The 21,953-nt window shown below is 39.9% G+C and overlaps 1 protein-coding gene across 1 annotated transcript in view; it reads left to right on the forward strand.

The window, feature by feature from the left end:
• The window catches only part of Dgki (diacylglycerol kinase, iota), a 421,640-nt gene that overhangs the window by 215,966 nt on the left and 183,721 nt on the right, over positions 1 to 21,953 (forward strand). Inside the window, 4 exon segments of the mRNA XM_013505028.1 lie at positions 2,831 to 2,905; positions 3,418 to 3,516; positions 14,043 to 14,125; positions 15,851 to 15,911. Coding sequence (XP_013360482.1) covers positions 2,831 to 2,905; positions 3,418 to 3,516; positions 14,043 to 14,125; positions 15,851 to 15,911 — 318 coding nt within the window.

Genomic DNA, 21,953 nt, shown 5'->3' on the forward strand with positions numbered 1-21,953 from the left:
ATAAGCGCTAGTGGCTGATTTCTTTTTTCATGGCCAAAACACATCTCAAATATGCTTTCACATTCACCTCTTCCTCAATGAATTTTGCTGCCTTCTATGAGAAGTAATGTATTTAGAAAGAGGTAAATATTCACGCACGAACGGAAGGGTGCCTTGGGAATTGTAAGGTGTGCCGAGAAATTCCACACCTCTTACTCACGCTATTTGGCCATGGTGGGGCTGTAAGCTGAGGTCTCATTAGCTGCACCCAGGTACTGAAAGTCAACCAGAGCTTGATTTTTTCCTCTTCTAATTCTGTGAAGAAGGTGTCTTTCTCGGCTGCATTTGTCGCAGCAGGGCTAAGAGGCTACATCTGTGTTAAAAAAGCTGTTTCTTTTATTTTGTTTGTTCCATATGTGAGTTGACATCCTTGCTTGTCCTGTCCTCAGATGTCAGTGCTTATATCCATGTGTTTTTCGAACTCTCTATTCCACAAACCTGCTTGATCATCGCAGTCACCTGAAATACTCCGAATATTATAGTCAGACAAGTTTTAAAAGCTTGTATAAGGTCCTGACCTGATCCAGTGGAACTGTCTGTTAGGGTTGACTTGTGGAGGCCTCTCAAGGTCCGGAGGTCCAAAGGGGCACCCTGCACTTGGCATCCTGCCTCGCTCTGGGCAGCAAAACAGCTAAAACCACAAACAAGTCAGGAGGCAAGCGTTCCCCTTGTAGGGATCAGGAGAAGCTCCGTAAGTGCTGTGAGGTATAATACTATTTATTCCTTGTTTCAACGACGATAGAATGCCTACCCTGTACCAAACATTTGGGCCAGGTGCTGTGAAGGTGGCAACTAACCTAATGAAGTGCGTATCAAGGGATGGATATCAAGCTCACTGCTTCACATAACTTTTCTCGCTTAAACTGCACCACTGTCCTGAGAGGTAGGTATTATAAGTTCATTTAAAAATGAAGAGACAGTAGTTTCCAAAGCTCATTTGACTTGGCCAAGGTCATGGATCTAGTAACAGGGAAATGCAGGATTCAGACCAAGTCTACCAGACTCATGCTCCTTCCTGTCGATCTTCTGCTTTACCACAGTGTGGACGTCTCCTCACTTTACCCACTTTTGCTTCAAACACAAGGTCTCGGGTCTGGCTGTGTAATAGAATCAGCCAGAGAGCTTTTAAAATGTATTCTTGCTTGAGCTTCAGATTTAAAAAAGAGCGTTTGATGGGGCCCAGGTGTGAGCATTTTAAAACATTGCCGTGCACCTTGTGCTGCCAGCTTAAGTTTCCAGCCTCTTTCTTGGGCCAAGGAGCTGATTACATTTTTTAAGGACTCCGGATCATTTTCCCACCTTTTATACAAACTGGAATTTATCAAAATATACTGCACACTTTCATCATGCAGAGGAGACATGGGCGTTATAAAAGACCCATTTAGCTAGGAATTTAAAAACCTAGAGATCTAATTTCATGGAATGTGTTGTTCACAGTGAACGTGAGGGATCACTCGAGGGCTAGAGAATCCCCGAGCTTCTGGCTCTCCGCTGCTGAGACTCTGACATCCCGAAGACACCTTCTTCTAATCTGATGGGGGGGAAAACCTTGGGGCATATGGTGGTTCTTGAAAGCTTCCCTTCTCTTTGGTGAACAGAGACTGCATATTGACTTTCTTCCCTAAATCTAAATAAAAGTAAAATAAAAGCTAAGTTTGGATCTTTTTAACTTCGATGTATTAATATATGTAAGCTAAAGTTTATTTGGAATGCTGTAAGCAAAAAATACTTTAAAAAATGAAACAAGTGATACCTGAATTCCTTCAAGCTATTTGGAAAACTTAACTGCTCAAACAAGTATGTGTACTTCTATAAGTTTCTAAGTTAAGAATTCTGCATTTCAGGCTTTCAACACTTGGTCAAACATCTATCATATGGTCAGTAATATTGTGCCTTTGTGAAGTTGCAGTCTAATTAAGTTTTGACTCTGCTAATTGAGTTTGATTTTGCCTTGTCTTCAACCAGCAAGTTGTGACTGTTCTCTAAAAGGTTCTTCACTAAGTATCCATATCGAATATTGAGAATAAATGGTTAATGGGAAGTAGTTACATAGCTGTGGTTCATAAAATTCTTAGAAGGGGAAAATAAATTTAAGGGTCACTGTACTTCAACAAGCTCGAGGGACTTCTATGGAAGGAAAAATCAAGGTTATTAAGGGAGGGAGGATTTGAACTCATGAGCCATTAGATGGAGAGAGAAAAAGCAGTGATTGCCAACCCACAATTCTAAGTCACTTAAGCTGAGCCTGACCTCTGTTTTGATAAGATAGCTTGATTGTGTCTTTCCGCTGTGGTCAAGAGTCATGTTATGGCAATTGCTAGAACAGACCATTAAAAAAATGTAAACAAGCAAAAGAAAGAGAAAAAAACAAACATGAAAAATGGCCTCCTTTTTTACATTTCCACATAGGTGATCTCCATACCAGGAGATGAACTTGAACTTGGTTGGGCGGGAGACGGACCTGGTTGGGCGGGAGACTGGAGCCCCTCAGAGAATTTGGGATTCTTCCATTTTTACTGGGAGGGTTGGCAGGTATAACATGTGTTGTTATGTGAGTCCACAAGAGCCTCTAGGCCCCAGCTCCCTGCCCTCCGTGTGGTGGGGTCAGTCGCTCACTCTGAGGCACTCGACTGGTTTCTGTCTGTGGCTTACCCATGAGCAGTGGCTTGGAAGTGTCAAAGCATGAGAAGCATGCAGTCAACAGCATGTGCTGCCGTCCCCTCCACATGGCTCTGCATGGACGCACCCGGGCGGTCGCCTTCGAGCTCAGCGTTTCCTTCTTCTCCTACAGAACTCCCTGAAGGCTTCCAATCGGAAGAAGAAGAGAACAAGTTTTAAAAGAAAGGCCAGTAAAAGAGGAACCGAAGTAAGTGGCTCCCAGTTATGACCCTCGGAAGTATAGCTTTCTTCCTATCGCTGAAAATGTCTTAGCTTTGTATTTCTAACACCTTTTGCTCCCTTTCTCCTTCCCTGCACTCTAACTATCGTGGAATATTCTCTGTCCTGCATAAATGCATAAACAAACAGACAGACATACCTTCTGCCCCTTCAGAGTCAGAGCATATGCATTTGCCTGGAAATGTCCTCAGATAGATGCTGAGGAGGGAGAGGAGGAAGGTAAATACAAGACAGTGAACATTTCCAGGGTTCTTAGAGCAACCAGAGGAAAATCAAAAGCCTGGTTGAATTCTGTGTATCAAATGACATTTGAGATACTTTTTCCAGCCCAGCTGTGGATGACCATGCAGAGGGTAGGCCTTGTCAAACAAGGTGGAAGGCTGTTGGGGTGGTGGCGATGGTGGTGGTTCTCAGCTCTCGCTTTGGGGTTGCTTTCGCCCTGTGAATGTGTGTCCTCACAGCACTGCTTGCTTCTCCCAGCAGGAAAACAAAGGCCGTCCTTTTGTGATAAAGCCCATCTCTTCGCCTCTCATGAAACCCTTGCTTGTATTTGTGAACCCCAAGAGCGGAGGCAACCAGGTGAGTCATTTCTCAAGAGTTCCACTCACAACATTTGATGATTTCTTAAAACCACAATTCACAGCAGCAATGAAAACAGCATTACTAGGACCTCCACCAGCGGCAGATAGCTGGTTTCTCAGGAGAAGGTTAACATTGCTCCACTGGGGTTCAGTGATTCCCCTCTCTACTTCTGTAAATGACTACCGCAAGACCCTCCAGAAACTTCACCACTGACATTTTCCTTGCAGATACCGGAGAAAGATTATTCCAGAATTTCTCTTAGTTGCTAGGTTTCATGGGTTCCCACTTCTTACAGTTACAAAGCTGTCTCCAAACTTATCTTTACTTCTTTTTATTGTAATTTAGTCCCTGCCCTCCGATAAAAGGGAGAGAACACTAAATACTACCAAGGCTGTAGAAATTATCTGCTTCTAAATATTTCATTTGGCCCCTGTGCAATCCTTTAGTGCAGTTAATATGTGTCTTGTTTGAAGAATAAACAGATAACGTTACAAAAGATAACATTAACAACAGTGTTTGAAGAACAGAGATTGTTCCAAATCCAGGTCTTACTCTCTGCATCCAATTTTCTTTCTTCTCTGAGGTTTCTTATCAGTGCTTCTGAGGCATTGGCTTTCTGTTATTTTTATGAGAATTGAGATGTAATATATGCATATATATTCATATCATTTGTCTATTAAGTGTACAGTTTACATTTTGAGACAAGATTCTTTGAAGTTGCACAATAAAAGATGATTTGAAACTCTTAGTTACTCCATAAAGGGAGGCAGAGTGAAGATTGACTCAATAGCCAAAATGATATTATTATTAAAGATAATGGACATTTTCCAGAATGTATTAATTACAATGAAGCTTCTCTTAAAAGAGCTTATGGTTTTAAGGAAATATTCCCATTTCTTCTTTTTCTTCAAAATTGATAACTTGCTGTATTAAAAATAAATATCAGTATTTTTTTTTTTTTTTTGTGGTTTTTCTCCGGTACCGGGAACTGAACTCATGACCTTGCGCTTGCCAGGCAGGCACTTTTGCCGCTGAGCTAAATCCCCAGCCCCCTAAATATCAGTATTGTAGAGAGTAGGAAAAGATATGTGCTGCACACCAAGAAACTATTTTCAATATCCTGCAATTTCCAGTTGCTACATAATGTTCTTCGTTATTGTAATGATGGTGGTTCTGCACTCAGAATTTTTTTTTTTTTTTGATATGTGTGTGGGTACCAGGAATCAAACTCATGACCTTGGCCTTGCCAGGCAAGCACAGTCCTGCTAGGGTATATCCCTGGCCTGATGGGGTATAGCCCAGGAAAGGTTTCTTTTTTTTTTTTTTTGGTTTTTGGTTTTTCTCCGGTACCGGGAACCAAACTCACGACCTTGCGCTTGTCAGGCAGGCCCTTTGCCGCTGAGCTAAATCCCCAGCCCCTCAGGAAAGGTTTCTTAGCAGTGAGGTTCAATTCCCCATAAACCATACCCACTCCTGGGCATTCTCCTCCTGGCCTATCAAAAGTTAGGGATATGTTTGTAAACCATAGAAGTGAGCAACGTGAATGTAATTGACTCTGATTTTGGCTACTTGAGCTTCACACAATAATTACTGTCAACTATACTTTATCATGGAGTACAAATGCACTTATTAAATCATTCTAAGGATTTTTCTTAAAGCACACAGAAGCGTGTAAGTTATCCTTGCCTTTAGGGACTTGGCAATCCAGTTAAGATCTAGCTGTCTCCTATTCCAATCTCTGTAAATTATTAATGGCAGGGACTTCGGAGACATCTAATGCTGCTTTCATTTCACTAAACAGAAGACAGGTCAAGGAAACTTAAGTGAATTTTGTAAGAAAATTGTGTTTGTCAGTGCCAGAAAAGGCAAATGGAAAAACATAATTCAGATGAGGTGCACTGTGTGTGAGTTCTAAATTGGGTGAATCAGACTAGAAATGCTGAGCAGATTCAGAGGAGAGCTGTGACTTTGAGTGACAAGGAAATTGTGAGGTGGAAGGGTCCAAAAATAAGAAGGACATTACTATCTCTCCATGGAGGACAGAAGACTGAACCCTAACCCTAACCCTAACCCTAACCCTAACCCTAACCCTAACCCTAACCCTAACCCTAACCCTAACCCTAATGGTAACCCCTTTACCCTAACCCTAACCCTAACCTTCATCCTAGCTCTAGCCCAAATCTTGAACCCCTCTCCTTCTTTCTAGAGTGGTGAACGTCTGCTCATCCTTCTCAGTCACTAGTGCCTTTCTGGACCATTACTAACAATGAATCACCCTCATCCCTATCCTCCGCTAGTCCCTGGGACTCACCTGTACTATGTGAATTGTAACAAAATGCTCTCTGTGTCTGTACTGTTAAAAGATAAGCTTCATAATACCAGGGACTAGAAAACTTTGATTTCTAGTACATGGCACAAAGGAAGCAAATAACTGAACAGCAGTCAGTGTAAATAGGACAGCAAAGTGAAAGCTCATTTCAAAGGTGATGTGGCGAGTAGAGCCTGCCTGTTAAAGTTGGTAGTAAGACTAAGTGAAGATCAGTATCAGCCTCTAGAGAAGTGTCTTAAAAACTTGCCAGAGGATGCTGGATTTATGCAATGGAATTTAGGTTTTGTTGCTTTAAATGGTCTACATTTTATATTTTTTTGGGTTTTGAACAAAGTAACATGATTAAATTTAATGTGCAAAAGTCGTTTTTACAAATCTTGTTAAAGTGGAGATTCTGCCTCAGTAATCCAGGCTGCCCTTAAGTCTCCTGCTTAGAATCTCCACCCTCTGCTTCCCTTCCCTTCCCTTCCCTTCCCTTCCCTTCCCCTCCTTTCCCCTCCTTCCCTTCTCTTGCCTTCATTTCCTTTCCTCTTCCTCTCTTCCTCCTCTTCCGTTTCCTCCTCCCACTCTTCTTGTTTCTCCTCTTCTTCTTCCTTTTCTTCCTCTTCCCTCCCCCTTCTGTTTCCCCCTCTTCTTCTCCTTCTTGTGGTATTAGGGATTGAACCCAGGGCCTTCGCATTCCACTACTACATCCCTACTCCTATTCTTGTTGTTCTTGTTCTTGTTCTTGTTCTTCTTGTTCTTCTTGTTCTTGTTCTTGTTCTTCTTTCTTGTTCTTGTTCTTCTTCTTGTTCTTCTTCTTCTTCTTCTATTTCTTCTCATTCTCGTTCTCATTCTTGTTCTCATTCTTGTTCTCATTCTCGTTCTCCATCTCCATCTCCTCCTCCTCCTCCTCCTTCTATTTCTTCTCATTCTCATTCTTGTTCTCATTCTCCTTCTCTGTCTCCATCTCCTCCTCCTCCTCCTCCTGCTGCTCCTCCTCCTCCTTCTTCTCCTCCTTCTCCTCCTCCTCCTTCTTCTTTTTCTTCTCATTCTCGTTCTCGTTCTCCTTCTCATTCTCCGTCTCTGTCTCCATGTCCTGCTCCTCCTCCTCGTCCTGCTCCTCCTCCTCCTCCTCCTTGTAGTTATTATCTGAGATGGGGTCTCCTAGAGTTTCTAGGTTGCGCAGGCTGCTGTGTGTCACTGTTACGTGGATGGACTCAGCAAGTGTAATGCCGGCTCTTGTGTATGACAAGCAGTGACCTGCAAGCACGCTCCATAGCAAATGGAAAGCAGCTGTATTTGTTGATGGTCACAGGAAGTTGTGCTCAGAGCCCGTCTGTGCCGACAGAAATTCAACATGCACGGAAAAGTGGTATTGGGTGACGGGATGGCAAAAGCCCTGCACAGAGGTCACAGCACACAGCAGCAGCCTCCGGATAATCAGGCTTTGGAGTTTAAAGGGCATGTGCCTCCCCTGAGTCTTCAGGTGTGCTTGACAGGAGTGATGGACAGGGCGCTGAGTCATCTGAGGGGCTCTCAATGCGCATGCCTGTCCCAGAATTCCCTCTGATCTAATGACATGGGTGAGATGTAATGGCTGCTCATAGACCCTTAATAGGTTTGGAGTAGGGTGCTGGTGGCTGAAGGTCAGGCTGAGAGATGCACCTCCAGCCTAGAGAGTCAGAGATTACTTGGAGTTTGGTCTGTGATTCTCTAACTCTCCTAGGACGATGGAAGGAGCTGTGGCCCTGGGATGCTGTTTAAACTTAGTGGTTGGAAGGGAGTGGCTTTCTGAGTGCCACTATTTTAACCACCACACTAGAATCTTGTATTTCTAAAGGCTCCCAGGTACTCTTACTGCTTTAGGAGACAGACCATTTTCTAACTGTCAAGGTCTTCCTATAATAATAGAGAATAGAAAAAAAAGTTATTTTTGCTTATATCCTGGTTTTGTCTTTTCATAATTTGCTTATTCTGCTCATTTGCTTCCAGACATAAAGCAGCTGCATTTAGTCCCCTCTCTGAAACGCAGGCTCCCAACTTTTTCTTTTCTGTTTTACAAATTCTTCTTAAAAAACTTGTCTTTTAGTCTTCTGCAAATTAACTAATAGGCAATGTCGCCATCTACTGGCAAGAAAAATGCCTGTAGCTAAGTTCTCAGCATTCCAAAGGAATATATTGAAACAAACTATTTCTGTGTTCTTTAAAAGAATGTGTTCTTCATAGTCCTTTCTTTAAGCTTTCCGGTATTCCCAGTAATTGTCCCTTTTTCTTGTGCTGTCAAGATAGAGGGTAGAAGTGACACTGGTGTTTTGTGGAGGTTGAGCCAGTGGGGGTGCTGCCGTCACTGTTGAGATCTGATTCATGTGAGGAAATGAACAGTGGGATCAGGGACTGAAATATCAGCTTTGAATGACCCCTGTGGAGAAGAGGTCATATGACAGGTTAATATTATTACTTATTTATTGCAGACTGATCAAGCCTGTAATCTCCAAATGAGTGGATAGCAAAGGTTGAAATAAAAGAAACAAGTGGTTTGATTTTAGGGCTCCAGGAGGTTCAAAACCCTCTAAAAGAAATTGAGATTCTCTGGGGGCTGAGACAAAGAACTTATTTATTTAATTACCAAACAAAGGAGGGGAATACTAAGAAAACACAGGCATCTGGGCAGAACCAGGGGAGTCCCTACAATGACTTTTCCACACAATACACTATGTTAATTTAGGAGAACTATGTTATCTCCAGGAAGATCTTCACCACTGAGTGAGATACCTGCAGCTACAATCTTTATCTAGGTAATTAAGGTTGGAGCCAGGTGTCCTTAGCTGTGGCCTTGTCTTGTCCTTTGAGGCTGCAGGGCTTCACCTGCCGTTATAGGCCTCAGCCAGAGCCAGTGACTCATAGAGGTTCACTTACTATAAGTCCACTTCCCATCTCCAGACAAGAGGTCCAGGTCTTGGACAGACTCACCAGTAAACATGAAAGCCAATTTGTTAGTTTAAATCCTGCTCAGAACCGCTTCATAGTGATCTCCAGCAGTCATAGGTGGAAGATATTGTTTACCCCAAACCAGTTCCCTTCTCTGTATGCAGACTTTCAAGGACTAGAGAAATACCACCCTGCCTACTTCTGTCTGCTTTCACTTCACAACTGATTATTCTTTTTGGTGCCCTTGACCCACTAGCATTTTTCTGAGCCTGGGAGACTCTTCTGATCTTGCTCAGTATTCCTTGCTTTGCCCTTCTCTCATGTTCTCTTGGCCTTCTTCCTGATGACTTGGATGATAAATGTAGGGATAAGCAGGTGTTAGGACCACTGGCTAGGTCCTGGTTCCTCTCACTCTCCCTTGTGGAGCTTGGGGGGCATGGGGGCAATGTGAGGTGGGTTCCTGCACCTAGGCACCCTTGTTCTGCTCCATGGGGCACCCTCTGAATGGGAGGTGACCAGCCAGTGGACTGATTTGTGCTGGTAGAGCTCACACCACCTGCCATCTGTAAACAGGTTTCCCGCACACAGTGTCGTGGTCCCAAGTAAGGCATCAGTTATATCAGGTGGGGAGAAGGGGCAGATAAAATGTAGATAACTTCAAATGAGAAATTTGGGACCCCAAACTTTTAAATAATTGTACAAACAACCACAGTAGAAAAGTTATTTCCTGCTAATGCTGGAGACTTTTCAACTTTTCAACTTTTCAACTTGGGGACAGATAAAAAAGATAATTGTTTAGATAAAAACTTATGCTTCAAAAGTTTAGAGTAGTCCAGAAAGAGGACAGACAGGTAGTCGTCAGAGGGAAGCATGTGTCAAAATCTAATATCAATATTCTCTGGTTAAAACAGGTTCAACAGATGGGGTTAAAAACAACTGAACCATGAATTTGGGCTGTCTAAAGACCGTTTTTCTAAGTCATAATATTGGTGGGAGCTTGTGGGCAGCTAAGACACAAGCCAAGCCTTCTAACTCCTTTTGTAAGCCTGGAGCCGTCAAATTTGTAGGTGGAATAATGGCACACAAAAATGTCAGTCTCTGCCAGTTGCACTGCCACATGCTTGTAATCCAAGCTCTTTAGAGGAGGCTGAGGCAGGAGGATTGGGAGTTTGAGCCCAGCTGGACAAGTTAGTGAGACACCTGTCTCAAAAAAATTAAAAGGGCCGAGGATATAGCTCAATGGTAGAGTGCCTACTTAGCAGACACAAGACATTGTGTTCAATCCCCAGCACAGGAAAAAAAAAAAAAGGAAGTCAGTCTGAGTCTCCTGATTAAAACATTTCAGGGACATTTTGTTTCCTACAAACTAAAATGTTAAGTTTTACAGCGTAGGTGTTAGCATCTCCAGCTCACTCCAGTTGCTGCGTTCCCCAGCACTCGCGGGCTCACAATTCATCACACTGTTGCACTTTCACATATGTTGTGCCTTCGTTCTAGAACTTCTTCCTGGACTCCCTGTGGAAAGAGATGTTTAACTCTACTTATCTTTAACATACAAAATGTAGGAGGTAAGCACGCTGGTGGAAGTCTATAATACCAACATTCTGTGAAGCTGAGGCAGGAGGATCAACAATTCTACCCCAGTTTAGGAACATTACTGATTCTCTCCCAAAATAAAAATTTCAAAAGTGCTGGCAATGTAGCTCAGTGCAGAGACCCTGGGTTCAACACCTAATACTGAAAAAAAATATAAATAAAGATACAATGCAGGTATCCTTCCTAGGATGCCTTCATTTCCTCTCTGAACTTGTACTTAGATAATACGTTCTCCAAGCACACGTGCCTCTCACTGGGCATTATCGTAGGATTTTCCATCTCTAGCAAATTAGCTGATTTGGTGTTGATCTCCTAGCAGTTGGTTCTGAGCTTCTGAGATGTGTGCACACAGAGTTGGAACCTACTACATAATTAATGAATAAAAACATGATAGATTGTTTTGGCATTGTGTGTCAGCTTTTAAAATAATTGCCTAAGCTTTTTCTCCCAGTAACTTTTATTTTTCTTGAGCTTTCTTATTATCTGGGTAACATCCATGATCCAGGTAACATCTACACGTGAACTGAGACTTAGCGACACAAGAGAAGGTTCCAGGAGGGCTTTGATGAAGTGATGTGCAGTTTGAGCTAAAGTGTCCTTGTTCACTTCTCCACAACACCAGTCACTGTTTTCACATTTTCCATTAGGAGTCACACATAGAAGTCTTTGTAAGAGGACAATGTTCTCTGGTTGATTTCTCCATTGGCCTCTTCTAAAATGGCCAGGCAAATAGGAGAATGAATAGATCTTGTTCATTTCTGTCTCTAACAATCTGCCTGTGGGGGTGGGGGATTTCATGTACCAGTAGCGCACCATCTCCAGTATCCAGAGCTGGAAAGAATAATTTTTTCACTCTTGAAGAAAACCCAATTGCATAATATTTTAAAAAAGCTTCATGGGCAGTGAAGTATCTATAGTAGGTGTTGAAACTCACAGGCAAACTGGTTTTCTACTTAGAGGCAATCGCAGTCTTGTACCAAAGCTCTAGCTTTTGAACCCAGCGTGTTGGTGCACGCCTGTAATCCCAGCCATCAGGAGGCTGAGACAGAAGATTTCCATGAATTTGAGACCAGCCTGTACTACATAGCAAGATCCTATTTCAAGAAACAAAAACAAAAACAGAAATTTGCAGCTTTGATGTTTGACACATAGTATGTGACAACGTTGAGAGGGCTTGAGACTTGCTAGTAAGTGACAGTTGTGTAAATGACTGGATTTAATCTTGCCATTGAGAAAGAAGCGAATTACACTTTTCCCAGTGAATTAGCAACTGTCAGACCACTCAGTTCTATTTAACAAATTACCTCCATTAAAACCCTAAAGTATGGGGCTGGGGATTTAGCTCAGCGGCAAAGCGCCTGCCTGGCAAGCGCAAGGTCGTGAGTTCAGTTCCCGGTACCGGAGAAAAACCAAAAAAAAAAAAAAAAAAAAAAAAAAAAAAAACCCTAAAGTAGCTTATCCTCGAAGTAGCTGCGGAGTTAATGGAGCTCACTTAAATGTGTGAGTTAGAACTTTTGTCTCCACCAGGTAGGATTGATTTTGTAAAAAATGCTTTTCATTGAACTCTTATTTTTCCTAGTGAAGATCACATTTCCAAAAGAAGATTACTTTTTAAAAGCAGTAATTCTGTCATGCCTGGATGCCAGCGGTGGTGGGGTATCTGTGCCTGGCTGCCCAGGTTATTGGAGTAGGAGTCTAGGGGTGGCATCCAGCAGGCTGCAGTAGGGGGATTCTTTGCAAGGGTGTGCTGAACCCTCCCTGTTAGGCTACTTTGATATAATTAGAAGTTCCAGCTAACACCACCTGAAAATGAGCAAAACTGAAACTGTGCAGCTACTCATATCTTTTAGAGGAATTTTAAGAAAAATAACCGTGCATTGATTTTTGTTTTCTGAAAAGTGTTAATTACCTCATATTGTATGCATAGTAGGAGAAGCTGACATTGAGATGTGCACACAGCAAAGGTGAAAAGGAGTCATTAACACCAGCAGTTCACGCTGCTCCTCGAATCTAAAACTGAAAAATTAATTTTCTAGCACATCAGTGGGAAATGTTCTTTAAATTGGTTGGTCATTAAAATGATTCTTATGTTAGCAACTTAAACAAAAAAAAAAAACGATGGTTGAAATAATCCTGAACATAGTTGCTAGCAAAGCCCAGCATGGGAAAGAAAGAAAATGATCCTGTATTTAGTTAGTATTGTGTCTCTAAATCTATGTTTGCATTCGATAAGAAGCAAAATATAGCATTTGGTGAAACCGAAGGATTAGTTGTAATAATTAAGGATCGAATGTTCTTCCCAAAATTAAGCACGAATGTGCTATGGCAGAACTTTTCAGTTACAGATCTGGATGAGATGTAGCACAAAGGACTTGCGCGGCTCTGTAACAACTGGCGTCATCATGTGATAATCACAGATTACACTTTGGCCCTCACACCATCAAGTGTGATTTAATGAATAGATTAACAAAAGAGAGAAAAGAAAGGGACTAACATTTACTAAGGCCTACTTCACCACATACTGTGCTGGATACGTAATTATTGCTGATTCATTTAATTCACATAATCACCCTTGAAGGCAGGCACCCTTTCTTTTTATGGACTGCATTTCTGGAAAGTGATGAGTGCTCGTGATTACCCGGGTAGAAGACCCAAGTTAGTCTAGACTCAAAGCTCGAGCTGTTTCTACTATACTAGAATGACCTTTAAGGATAGCATGTTAGTTATACACACAGGGGTATTTGAGGAAAGAGCAAGCATGATATCCATCTACTAAAGGAATAATATTATAAGCAGCAAATTCTGCCTCACTGATCGCATATTATCTGTTGTAATTGATAAAAATGAGGCATCTTACTCAGTTTTAAAGCTTTATTGGTGCTGATTAATGAAAAGACCCTTAAGCATTCGTTTGTTCTATCCACTTTAAGAGACGATATTCAAAACAACCATTTGTCTGTCATAATGATAATCTCTGTGAATGTCAGAGTTACTTAAAGCATTCTAAAAAAACATGCTTTTGTGAGAGAGAAAGGTTTGGTTTAAACTAACATAGACACGGAGACAATGTTGAAGTAAGCTGTGATGTTACTAAGTAGTAACTTATAAAACTTTAGTACTGTATATTACATCTACATACTCTAGTTATACTTTGGCTTCAGTTAGAAAAATTATTTCAATAAAGCCATACTTAGCTAATACTGCACATATATCACATGGCAGGGATAGTAACAATCTGCACAATAAGTTAAAAATTAATGTTAAATTGCATAGGTTAATGATTTCCCCATATGGATTTTCACACATTAAGTAATGATGGTAAAAATTTATTCATGAAAAAGTACTATTTATGAAGCATATATTCCATGTCAAAAACTGTGATGTATTCCTCAAACATTATTGCTTTTAATCCTTACATCAATTTTGTGAACTAGGCATCTCTTCTCCAGATTAAAAAGAAGGAAACTGAACTTAATGAAATTAAGAAACTTGTCTAGAGCTTTAGTTACACAAACATCCCACCTGGACATTCAAGCTATGTACAGCTGTGACAAAATTATTTTAACTTGTGATTTTTAGCTATTTTTATATACCACTTATAACTCTTGTTTTAGATTAAATGATTTATTTTTACTTTTTAATATTGGGAAATTTCTCCTATTATTGTCAATATTTTTCCTCTTTACAGGGAACCAAAGTCCTGCAGATGTTCATGTGGTACCTGAACCCACGTCAGGTCTTCGATCTTTCTCAGGAAGGACCCAAAGATGCGTAAGTCTGGAAGTTCCCTACATAATCCACATGTTTTTCTAGGGAAGTGAGAACTTTCTGATTTGGGGTCAAGCTCCATTATCTGATTATCTTGTGAAATATTTTCGGACCATTTCTCCTCTCCTCTCTGTCTTACAATTTCTTCCCTTTGCAACTTGATCCGATGTTCCTTTGTACTGGTCAGTGGATTAATTTGCTTCCAAATTTATCTTCTCAATTGCTGACTCAGGGAGCACCTGTACTGTGTTTGCTGCTTGTGTATGTGCTCCTGTAGATTATGCACCTCGAGTCTTTAACTTGAGGGAGGATTTACTGTTTTTCCACTTGTACACATACGCTGGGGGTGAATGTCAATGGGAATGTGGGTCAAATTCTGGGAAGCACAGCCATGTACATTTATGAATGTGTGTGTGTGTATGTGTGTGTGTGAGAGAGAGAGAGAGAGAGAGAGGGAGAGAGAGAGAGAGAGGGAACTAATTTGTTATACCTACTTGGCTTATTTTCTTTTGAATGTTAATTTTTTAGAAGGTTTCATCACTTTAGTTAGATGTTATACAGATGTTTCATAGGTCAGCATAACCTGCCTAATGGGACAGGAAATGTTTTCAGAAAAATGTTATTTGATATCAATAGGCAGTGCTTTTTAGAGTAGAGCCATTAACAGCTCCATGATTAATCTTGCATTCTTATATCTGGTAACCTGACCAACTTGGATGAAGATAAAAATATGTAATATAACAACCACTGTTAATCCCTATCATTTTGTTCTGAAACCCTGTATCATTCTTATTGTTTTTGCTTTGTTTTGTTTTTGTCTATTTTGTTGGCATTTTGCTATTGTTCTTTTTTTTAAAATTCTCTTTAAAATAAAAAAAAAAAAGGATTGAGAAGGGGAAACATCCCTGCATCTTCTTAAAAACCAACAAGAAAGATAAAATGATGGAACTGCTGGTAGGAAAATTCAAAATTAAAAGAAAACACTAAATCTTTCCCACTTCTGACTGGGAGTGTAAGTGAACTGTGAAAGTGAGTGGAGGGCCTGTCGTGGTGATGCATTCCTGTAATCCCAGTGCTCGGGAGGCTGAGGCAGGAGGATCACTGTGAGTTCAAGGCTAGCTTGGGCTACAAAGTGAGCTCAAGGCCAGTCTGAACTGCATGACGAGACTCTGTCTCAAAATGACCAAAAAAAAAAAAAGTGAGTAGAGAGACAGACTGGTGACTGCGGTAACACTGATAGTGGGAAATCCTGCCCATCTTTTAAAAAAGTTTTCTTGAGAGTGGGAAATATAGGATTGAAAAATAGATCCAGGAAAAGCTAATATGACATAAAGAAGGAACCTATAGGGACTATTATTTACTGATTAAATATGATTTTCTTCAAGAAAATAGAGGGGAAAATGGGAAAAGAAAAAGAAGGGAAGCAAAAATAAAATAAAAATAAAAATGAATGCATTGACATGATATTGGGAAAAATGAGAAATTAAACTCTCAGACATCCCCAAATCATTCCACTGTGGGCCATTTACAATTAGTGTTTGTTTCCCGGGCCAGATGCAGTTGTTGGAGTCGGTCTTCCTGTGAGTGCTTGTTTTCGTGGTATTGTCAGCCTCATGAGTATGTCTCTTCTCCAGTGGATTCCACTTTGCCCATTTGGCCCTGTGTCCTCTGTCTGCTATAGGTAATAATATGCTCCCTTGTTTATTTTGTCTTCTGTTTCTTCTGCAGGCTCGAGTTGTATAGGAAAGTACCAAACCTGAGAATTCTCGCCTGTGGTGGGGATGGAACGGTAGGTTCTTGAAAGAGAATCCGGTTCTTTCTCTGGTTTCTTTTGTCTTCCTTACTGTTTTCTTTATGATGGTTTTGTTGTTTATCCTTACTCTTTCCAGTCTCCTAAAATAAATGTCTGTTCTCTGTGACTCATAGCCCCTAAGGCTTAGAAGGCACGTTATTGGCCTTGACCTTTCTAAAATATATTTCAGTCCTTCAGCTACCATATAGTATATTCCTTTCTGTTCTATAAGGTAAAGATGTGTTCATATCATTGGAATGAAGGTTACAGATGGCTAAATTCTTTTAAAAATGCAGGCTGATATTTCTACTTCTTTTTAATATTTATTATTATTTATTTGTTAAATTTGTCTTTTAAACTGATACATAAAACCATAAAAGTTATGCATATTATTCAAGCACCATGTTTTTTTTGTTTTGTTTTGTTTTTGTTTTTGTTTTTTGTTTTTTTTTTGGTCTTTTTGAGACAATGTTTTACTATGCAGTTCAGGCTGTCCTTGAACTCACTTTGTAGCACAGGCTGGCCTGAACTCGCAATGATCCTCCTGCCTCAGCCTCCCGAGTGCTGGGATTACAGGCATGTGCCACTATGCCCAGCTCACGTAGTGTTTTGATACATGTATACAATGTGTAATGTTGAAACCAGGTTACACATATTTATTGCCTTAAGCATTATTTCTGTATGGTGAAGACATTCACATTTTTTTTCCTGTACCTGTTAGAAATATACACTACCCTTTTACGCTTAACATTTCTTATTTATAGTCTCCCTCCTATGCACACAGAGCACCTTACTTCTGTCTAACTGTAACTTTACACGCATTGATCACCCTCACGTCTGCCCGCCCTTCTCTCCCTCATCTCTGGTGATCACCATTCTCCTTTCACATTCTTTGAAATTACCTGATGTGATTTCACATGAGTGAGATCATTTGGTACTTCGAGAAGTGCCTGACTTATTTCACTTAACATAATGATCTCCAGTTCCATCTGGGTTGCTGCAGATGACAATTTCATTTTTTAATGTCATAATAGGATTCCACTGTGTATATTTGCCATCTTAACTTTATCCATTCATCAGTTGATGGACGCTTAGTTTGCTTCAGCTTCTTGGAGCTTTGCAATGGACACAGGATTGCAGGTGTTTCTTGGCCATCATGAGCTCATTTCTTGTCGGTGTATGCCCAGTAATGTGTCTGCTGGGTCCTGTGATGGTTTTAAAATTTTTGAGGAATGTTCATGTTTTTTTTCACTGTAATAATTTACATTTCAACCAATGGTGTGCTGCAGTTCTTTTTCTGTACCCTCACCAGCCTTGCTATTGTTAAGTATTTTTTTTTTTTTTTTTTAATAGCCATCCTTACTGGGGTGATGTGCCATTTTATTCTGGGCTTTGTTTGTATGTCCTTGATGGTTAATTATGATGAGTATTTTTAAAAATGCACAATGGGCTTTTGTATGCCTTTTTCTGTTTAGGCTTATTCCTACTTTTTAATTGGGTTATTTGTTTTTCACATATTGAGTGTTTTTAGTTCCTTTATACTGTGAATACTAACCCCTGGAGAGGTATATAGTTTGCACATATTTCCTTCTATTCTACAGGCTGTCTTTTTATTTAGATGATTCGTTCATTGCTGTGCAGAAGCTCTTTGGTTTTATGTAGAGCTGTTTATCTCCTTTTCCTGTTGTTTCCTATACTTTGCATTTTTCTCTAGAAACTCCTTACCATTACAATGTCCTGAACAATTTCCCTTATGTTTTCTGATAGTAGTTTCAGAGCTTAAATTCTCACCTTTAAGTCTTTTGTCCAGTTAGAGGTGAATTTTGTAACTGGTAATACATAGAGCTCTCCTTTCACTCGTATATGGATACACAGCCCCATTTACTGAAGGGCCAGTATGTTCTCCAGTGCATGTTCATAGAATTATTTTTGGAAGATTATTTAGTGATAGTTGTGTAGATTTACATCTAGGCTCTGTTCTGTTCTGTTCTGATTTTATGGCATTGTTTTGATGATGACTGTTTTGTAGTATATTATGCAGTCAGGTAATATAATGCTTCCAGCTTCGTTCTTTCTGCTCAAAATGTCTTTGACTATTTGTACTTTTTTATCATTCCATACAAGTATTAGGATTGTTTCTTCTACCTTTGTGAAGAATGTGATTGGTGTTTTGACAAGCATTGCATTGCATCTGTAGATTGATTTGGGTGGTATAGATGTTTTAAGAATATTGAGTCTTCCAACTCATGAAAACAGGATGTCTTTCCATTTATTTTTATGCCCTCTTCAATTCCTTTCGTCAGTGTTTTATAGTTTTCCTTATAGAGCCCTGTCACCATTTTGGTTAAATTTATTCTTAGATATTTTGTGTTCTTTGCAGCTGTTGTACATGTAATTGTTTTCTTAATTTCTAGTTCAGATAACTACTTATTGATGTACAACAATATTACTGATTTTGTATGTTGAGTTTTGTATCCTGAAACTTTGCTAAATTTGATTATTAGTGCTAGTGATTTTTGATGGTGTCTTTTGGGTGTTCTATGTGAATTACCATGTCCTATACATACAGTGACCCCTGGTCACCCTCTTTTGTCACTTGTTGCCCTTCACGTCTTTCTCTTGCCTACTTGTGCTGGTTAGGACTCCCAGTACTACACTGAGTGGAAGTGGGCATTCTTTGTCTTGTTCTAGATCTGAGAGAGAAAGCTTTGAGATTTTTCCACTTCAGAAAAAAATGCTTGTTAGTTGTTGGCGTATCACAAAGAGCCCTTATTATGTTTCGATACATTTCCTCTATATCTAATTTGTTTACCATTTTCACCATGAAGTGGTGTTCAATTATTTTATTTTTTTATGAGTGCATGTTTTCAGTTCATGTACTTGGGAGTGGCCACATGTATATATTACAGCTTGTTTCTTTTCTTTTTTTAAATCCCTTTCCTCTTTGGTCCCTGCCTCTGTTTCTGGTTCCCTTATACCCTATCCCCTTTTTCATACTTGTTGATATTACTTGTCTTAGCTCATGTTATGGTGTATAGTATTTACATTAATTGGGTTATTAGCTTCCTGTACATGGCACATCTTTATTCTTCTTATTTTCTCTTTCTGTTCTCCTCACCCCTTGCCCTTGCTGCCTTGGACCACTTCTGTGTTGCAAGAGATCTGTGGGTGTTGAATTTTATCAGATGCCTTTTCTGTACTTATTGAGATGTTTGCGTGGTGTTTGTCCCTTATTTTGTTGATGTGATATGCCTCATTTTAAAATTTGGATATGTTGAAACACCCTTATATTCCTGGGTGAATCCCACTTCATCATGGAGAACAATCTTTTTAAAATGCTGTTGTATATAGTTTGTTAGTGTTTTGTTGAGGACTTTGGTATTTATGTTCATCAAAGATATTTGCCTCCAGCTTTATTTGTTGTGTCCTTGCTTGGTTTTGGTATTGGGATAATATTGGCCTCATAGAACGAGTTGGGAAAGATTTTGGCCTCTTCTGTTTGTAGGGGTGATTTAAGAGTTGGTGTCAGTTCATCTTTAAATGTTTGATTGACTTAGCAATGACCTGGGGTTTTCTATGGTGAGAGACTTTTTGGATTACTGACTCAGTATCATTACTTGTTAAAGGTCTGTTCCACTTCTCTATTTCTTCAGTCTTGATAGGGTGTATGTATTCAAGAATTTGTCTATTTTTCTAAGTTATCAAATTTGTTAGTGTATATTTATTAATAATAATCATTATTGATCCGTGGCAGTTCTGAACTATCAGTTGTAATGTCCCCTTTTCCATCTGTCATTTTCTTGAGTTTTCCTTTTCTTAGCCTAGCTAAGGATTTGTGTATTTTATCTTTTCAAAAACAAGCTTTTTGTTTCACCAGTATTTTGCATTTGTTGTTGTTCTCGTTTATTTCTGCTATGATCTTCATTATTTCTTTTCTTCTACTATTTTTGAGTTTGCTTTGCTCTTGCTTTTCAAGTCCCTTGAGATGCAGGAATAGATTGTTTGAGAACTTTCCACTTTTTATAAAATGTAGATGTTGGTTGCTGTAAGTTTCCTTCAATAAACTTTTGCTGTATCCCTAGGTTTAAGCATGTTGTGGATCTGATTTTATTTATCTGAAAAAATCTTTAATTTCTTTCTCAATTTCTTCCTTTCTTTATTGGTCATTAAGAGTCAGTTTATTTCTACATATTTGAATAATTTCCAGGATATTTCATGATTGATTTCTAGTTTTATTGCATTTTATTGTCAGAAAAAAACTCAAGATGATGCATTTTGTTTAAATTTTTTGAGATTTGTTGTAGTTTTAGGGAGTGTTTGCAAGGGGAACGATATAATATAAGACACACATTTTATAAGATTATTTTTAATAGTCACCCAAAAAATCGTATTTAAGAGAGTGCAGGAAATCTGTCCACACACTAAAGACCAAAGAATCCAGCTGAGGGCCTGGATCCCACAATAATGTCCTGAATGAGTCCATCTGAAGCCCTAGAGCTCATAACAATGCCTCCCACAAGTCCAGCTGGAGGCCTAGAGCCAATTACAATGTCTCATGCAGGCCTGTTTCACGGATCTGCACTGGGAAACCCCAAAGTCAGTGGTAGAAGCTAGAAAGTCTGTATCAGTGAGCAGAAGGATCTGTGTGATCAGGCCAAGAGATCTGCATTGGAGCCAGGAAGCAACACTCAAAGTAAGAACCAGAGCTCCCCTGAAAGTACCGCAGCCATCCTCAGCAACTGTGAAGTCCCGAGCTCCTCCAGTGATGAAGAAAGCTGAGTTCCCATCAGGAAAGCCAACGTACCAAGTTTCTCCAGGAGACTGAGCAGTGCACCATCTTCCCCTCTGGAACCAGGAAGCGATGCTTAGAGTGAGGACCAGCACTCCCCCAAAGCGAACCACAGCCATTCTCAGCAATTACAAGGTCCTGAGCTCCTCAGATGATGAGAACAGCCAAGTTCATTAGGAAAGCCAGCATGACAAGCTCCTCCAAGAGAACGGACAGCTCCCTACAGCTTCTAACAGCCTTTCTCAGCTCCCAGCAGCCTCTCTTTTCTTTTCCTGTTCTTTGGCTTATGGTACTGGCAACAATCTCCTTGTGGACCTCCTGCACCCAGGCTCACGCTGGTTCAGTGCAGCTGGGTGTTACAAGTTGACCTCCAGTTGTCAATCCACCACGCTTGTTTTGCAGCAGTCACATGCTCTATTCTGGAGAATGTCCATGTGCTAATAAGCATACATTTTTTTGTAGCCTTGGTTAACTTGTTTTGTAGATATCTGTCAGGTCCACTTGGTCTAAGATGCAACTTGACTCTGCTTTGTTTTTTGATTTATTTTTAGATAGAATCTTATTGTGAATTCTAGGCTGGGCTTGAACTCACTGTGTAGCTCAGGCTGGCCTTCAACTCATGACAGTTCTCTTGCCTCACTCTCCTCAGTGGTGGGATTATGGACACATGCCTCCATGCCTGGCTGACTCTTTTTCTTTATTGTTTTTCTGTCTGTCTGTTCCTGAAATTATGAGGTTAAAGTCTGTTACTATTATTATTTTGGAGTCCATTTTTCTCTTCAATTTTCTAATATTTGCTTTATGTATTTGGAATATATATATATGTCTATTGGAATATATATATATTGGAATATATATATATACACACACACACTCACACACATATATACACATATTATGTAATGTTTTCTTTTTTGTACCAGGAATTGAACTCAGAACCTCGTGCTTGCCAGGCAGGTACTGTGCTGATGATCTATATCCCCAGCCCTATATATGTAATTGCTGTTTCTTCTTGTGGAATTATGCCTTTATGATTATATAATGATCTTGTTTCTTTGTACTTTTTTTATTTAAAGTCTATTTTATATGATGTAAGTATGGATATTTCTTTCTTTTGGATTTCTTTACTGTCAGTATGTGTATGTTCTTAGAGGTGGAGTGAGTTTCTTGTAAGTGACATGTAGTTGGATCTTGATTTTTCATCCATGTCATTTAATTAGAGAATTGAACCCATTTACAGTTATTTAACC

Source organism: Chinchilla lanigera, unplaced genomic scaffold (assembly GCF_000276665.1).
Source record: "Chinchilla lanigera isolate Chin_1 unplaced genomic scaffold, ChiLan1.0 scaffold00093, whole genome shotgun sequence".
Taxonomy (NCBI): Eukaryota; Metazoa; Chordata; class Mammalia; order Rodentia; family Chinchillidae; genus Chinchilla; species Chinchilla lanigera.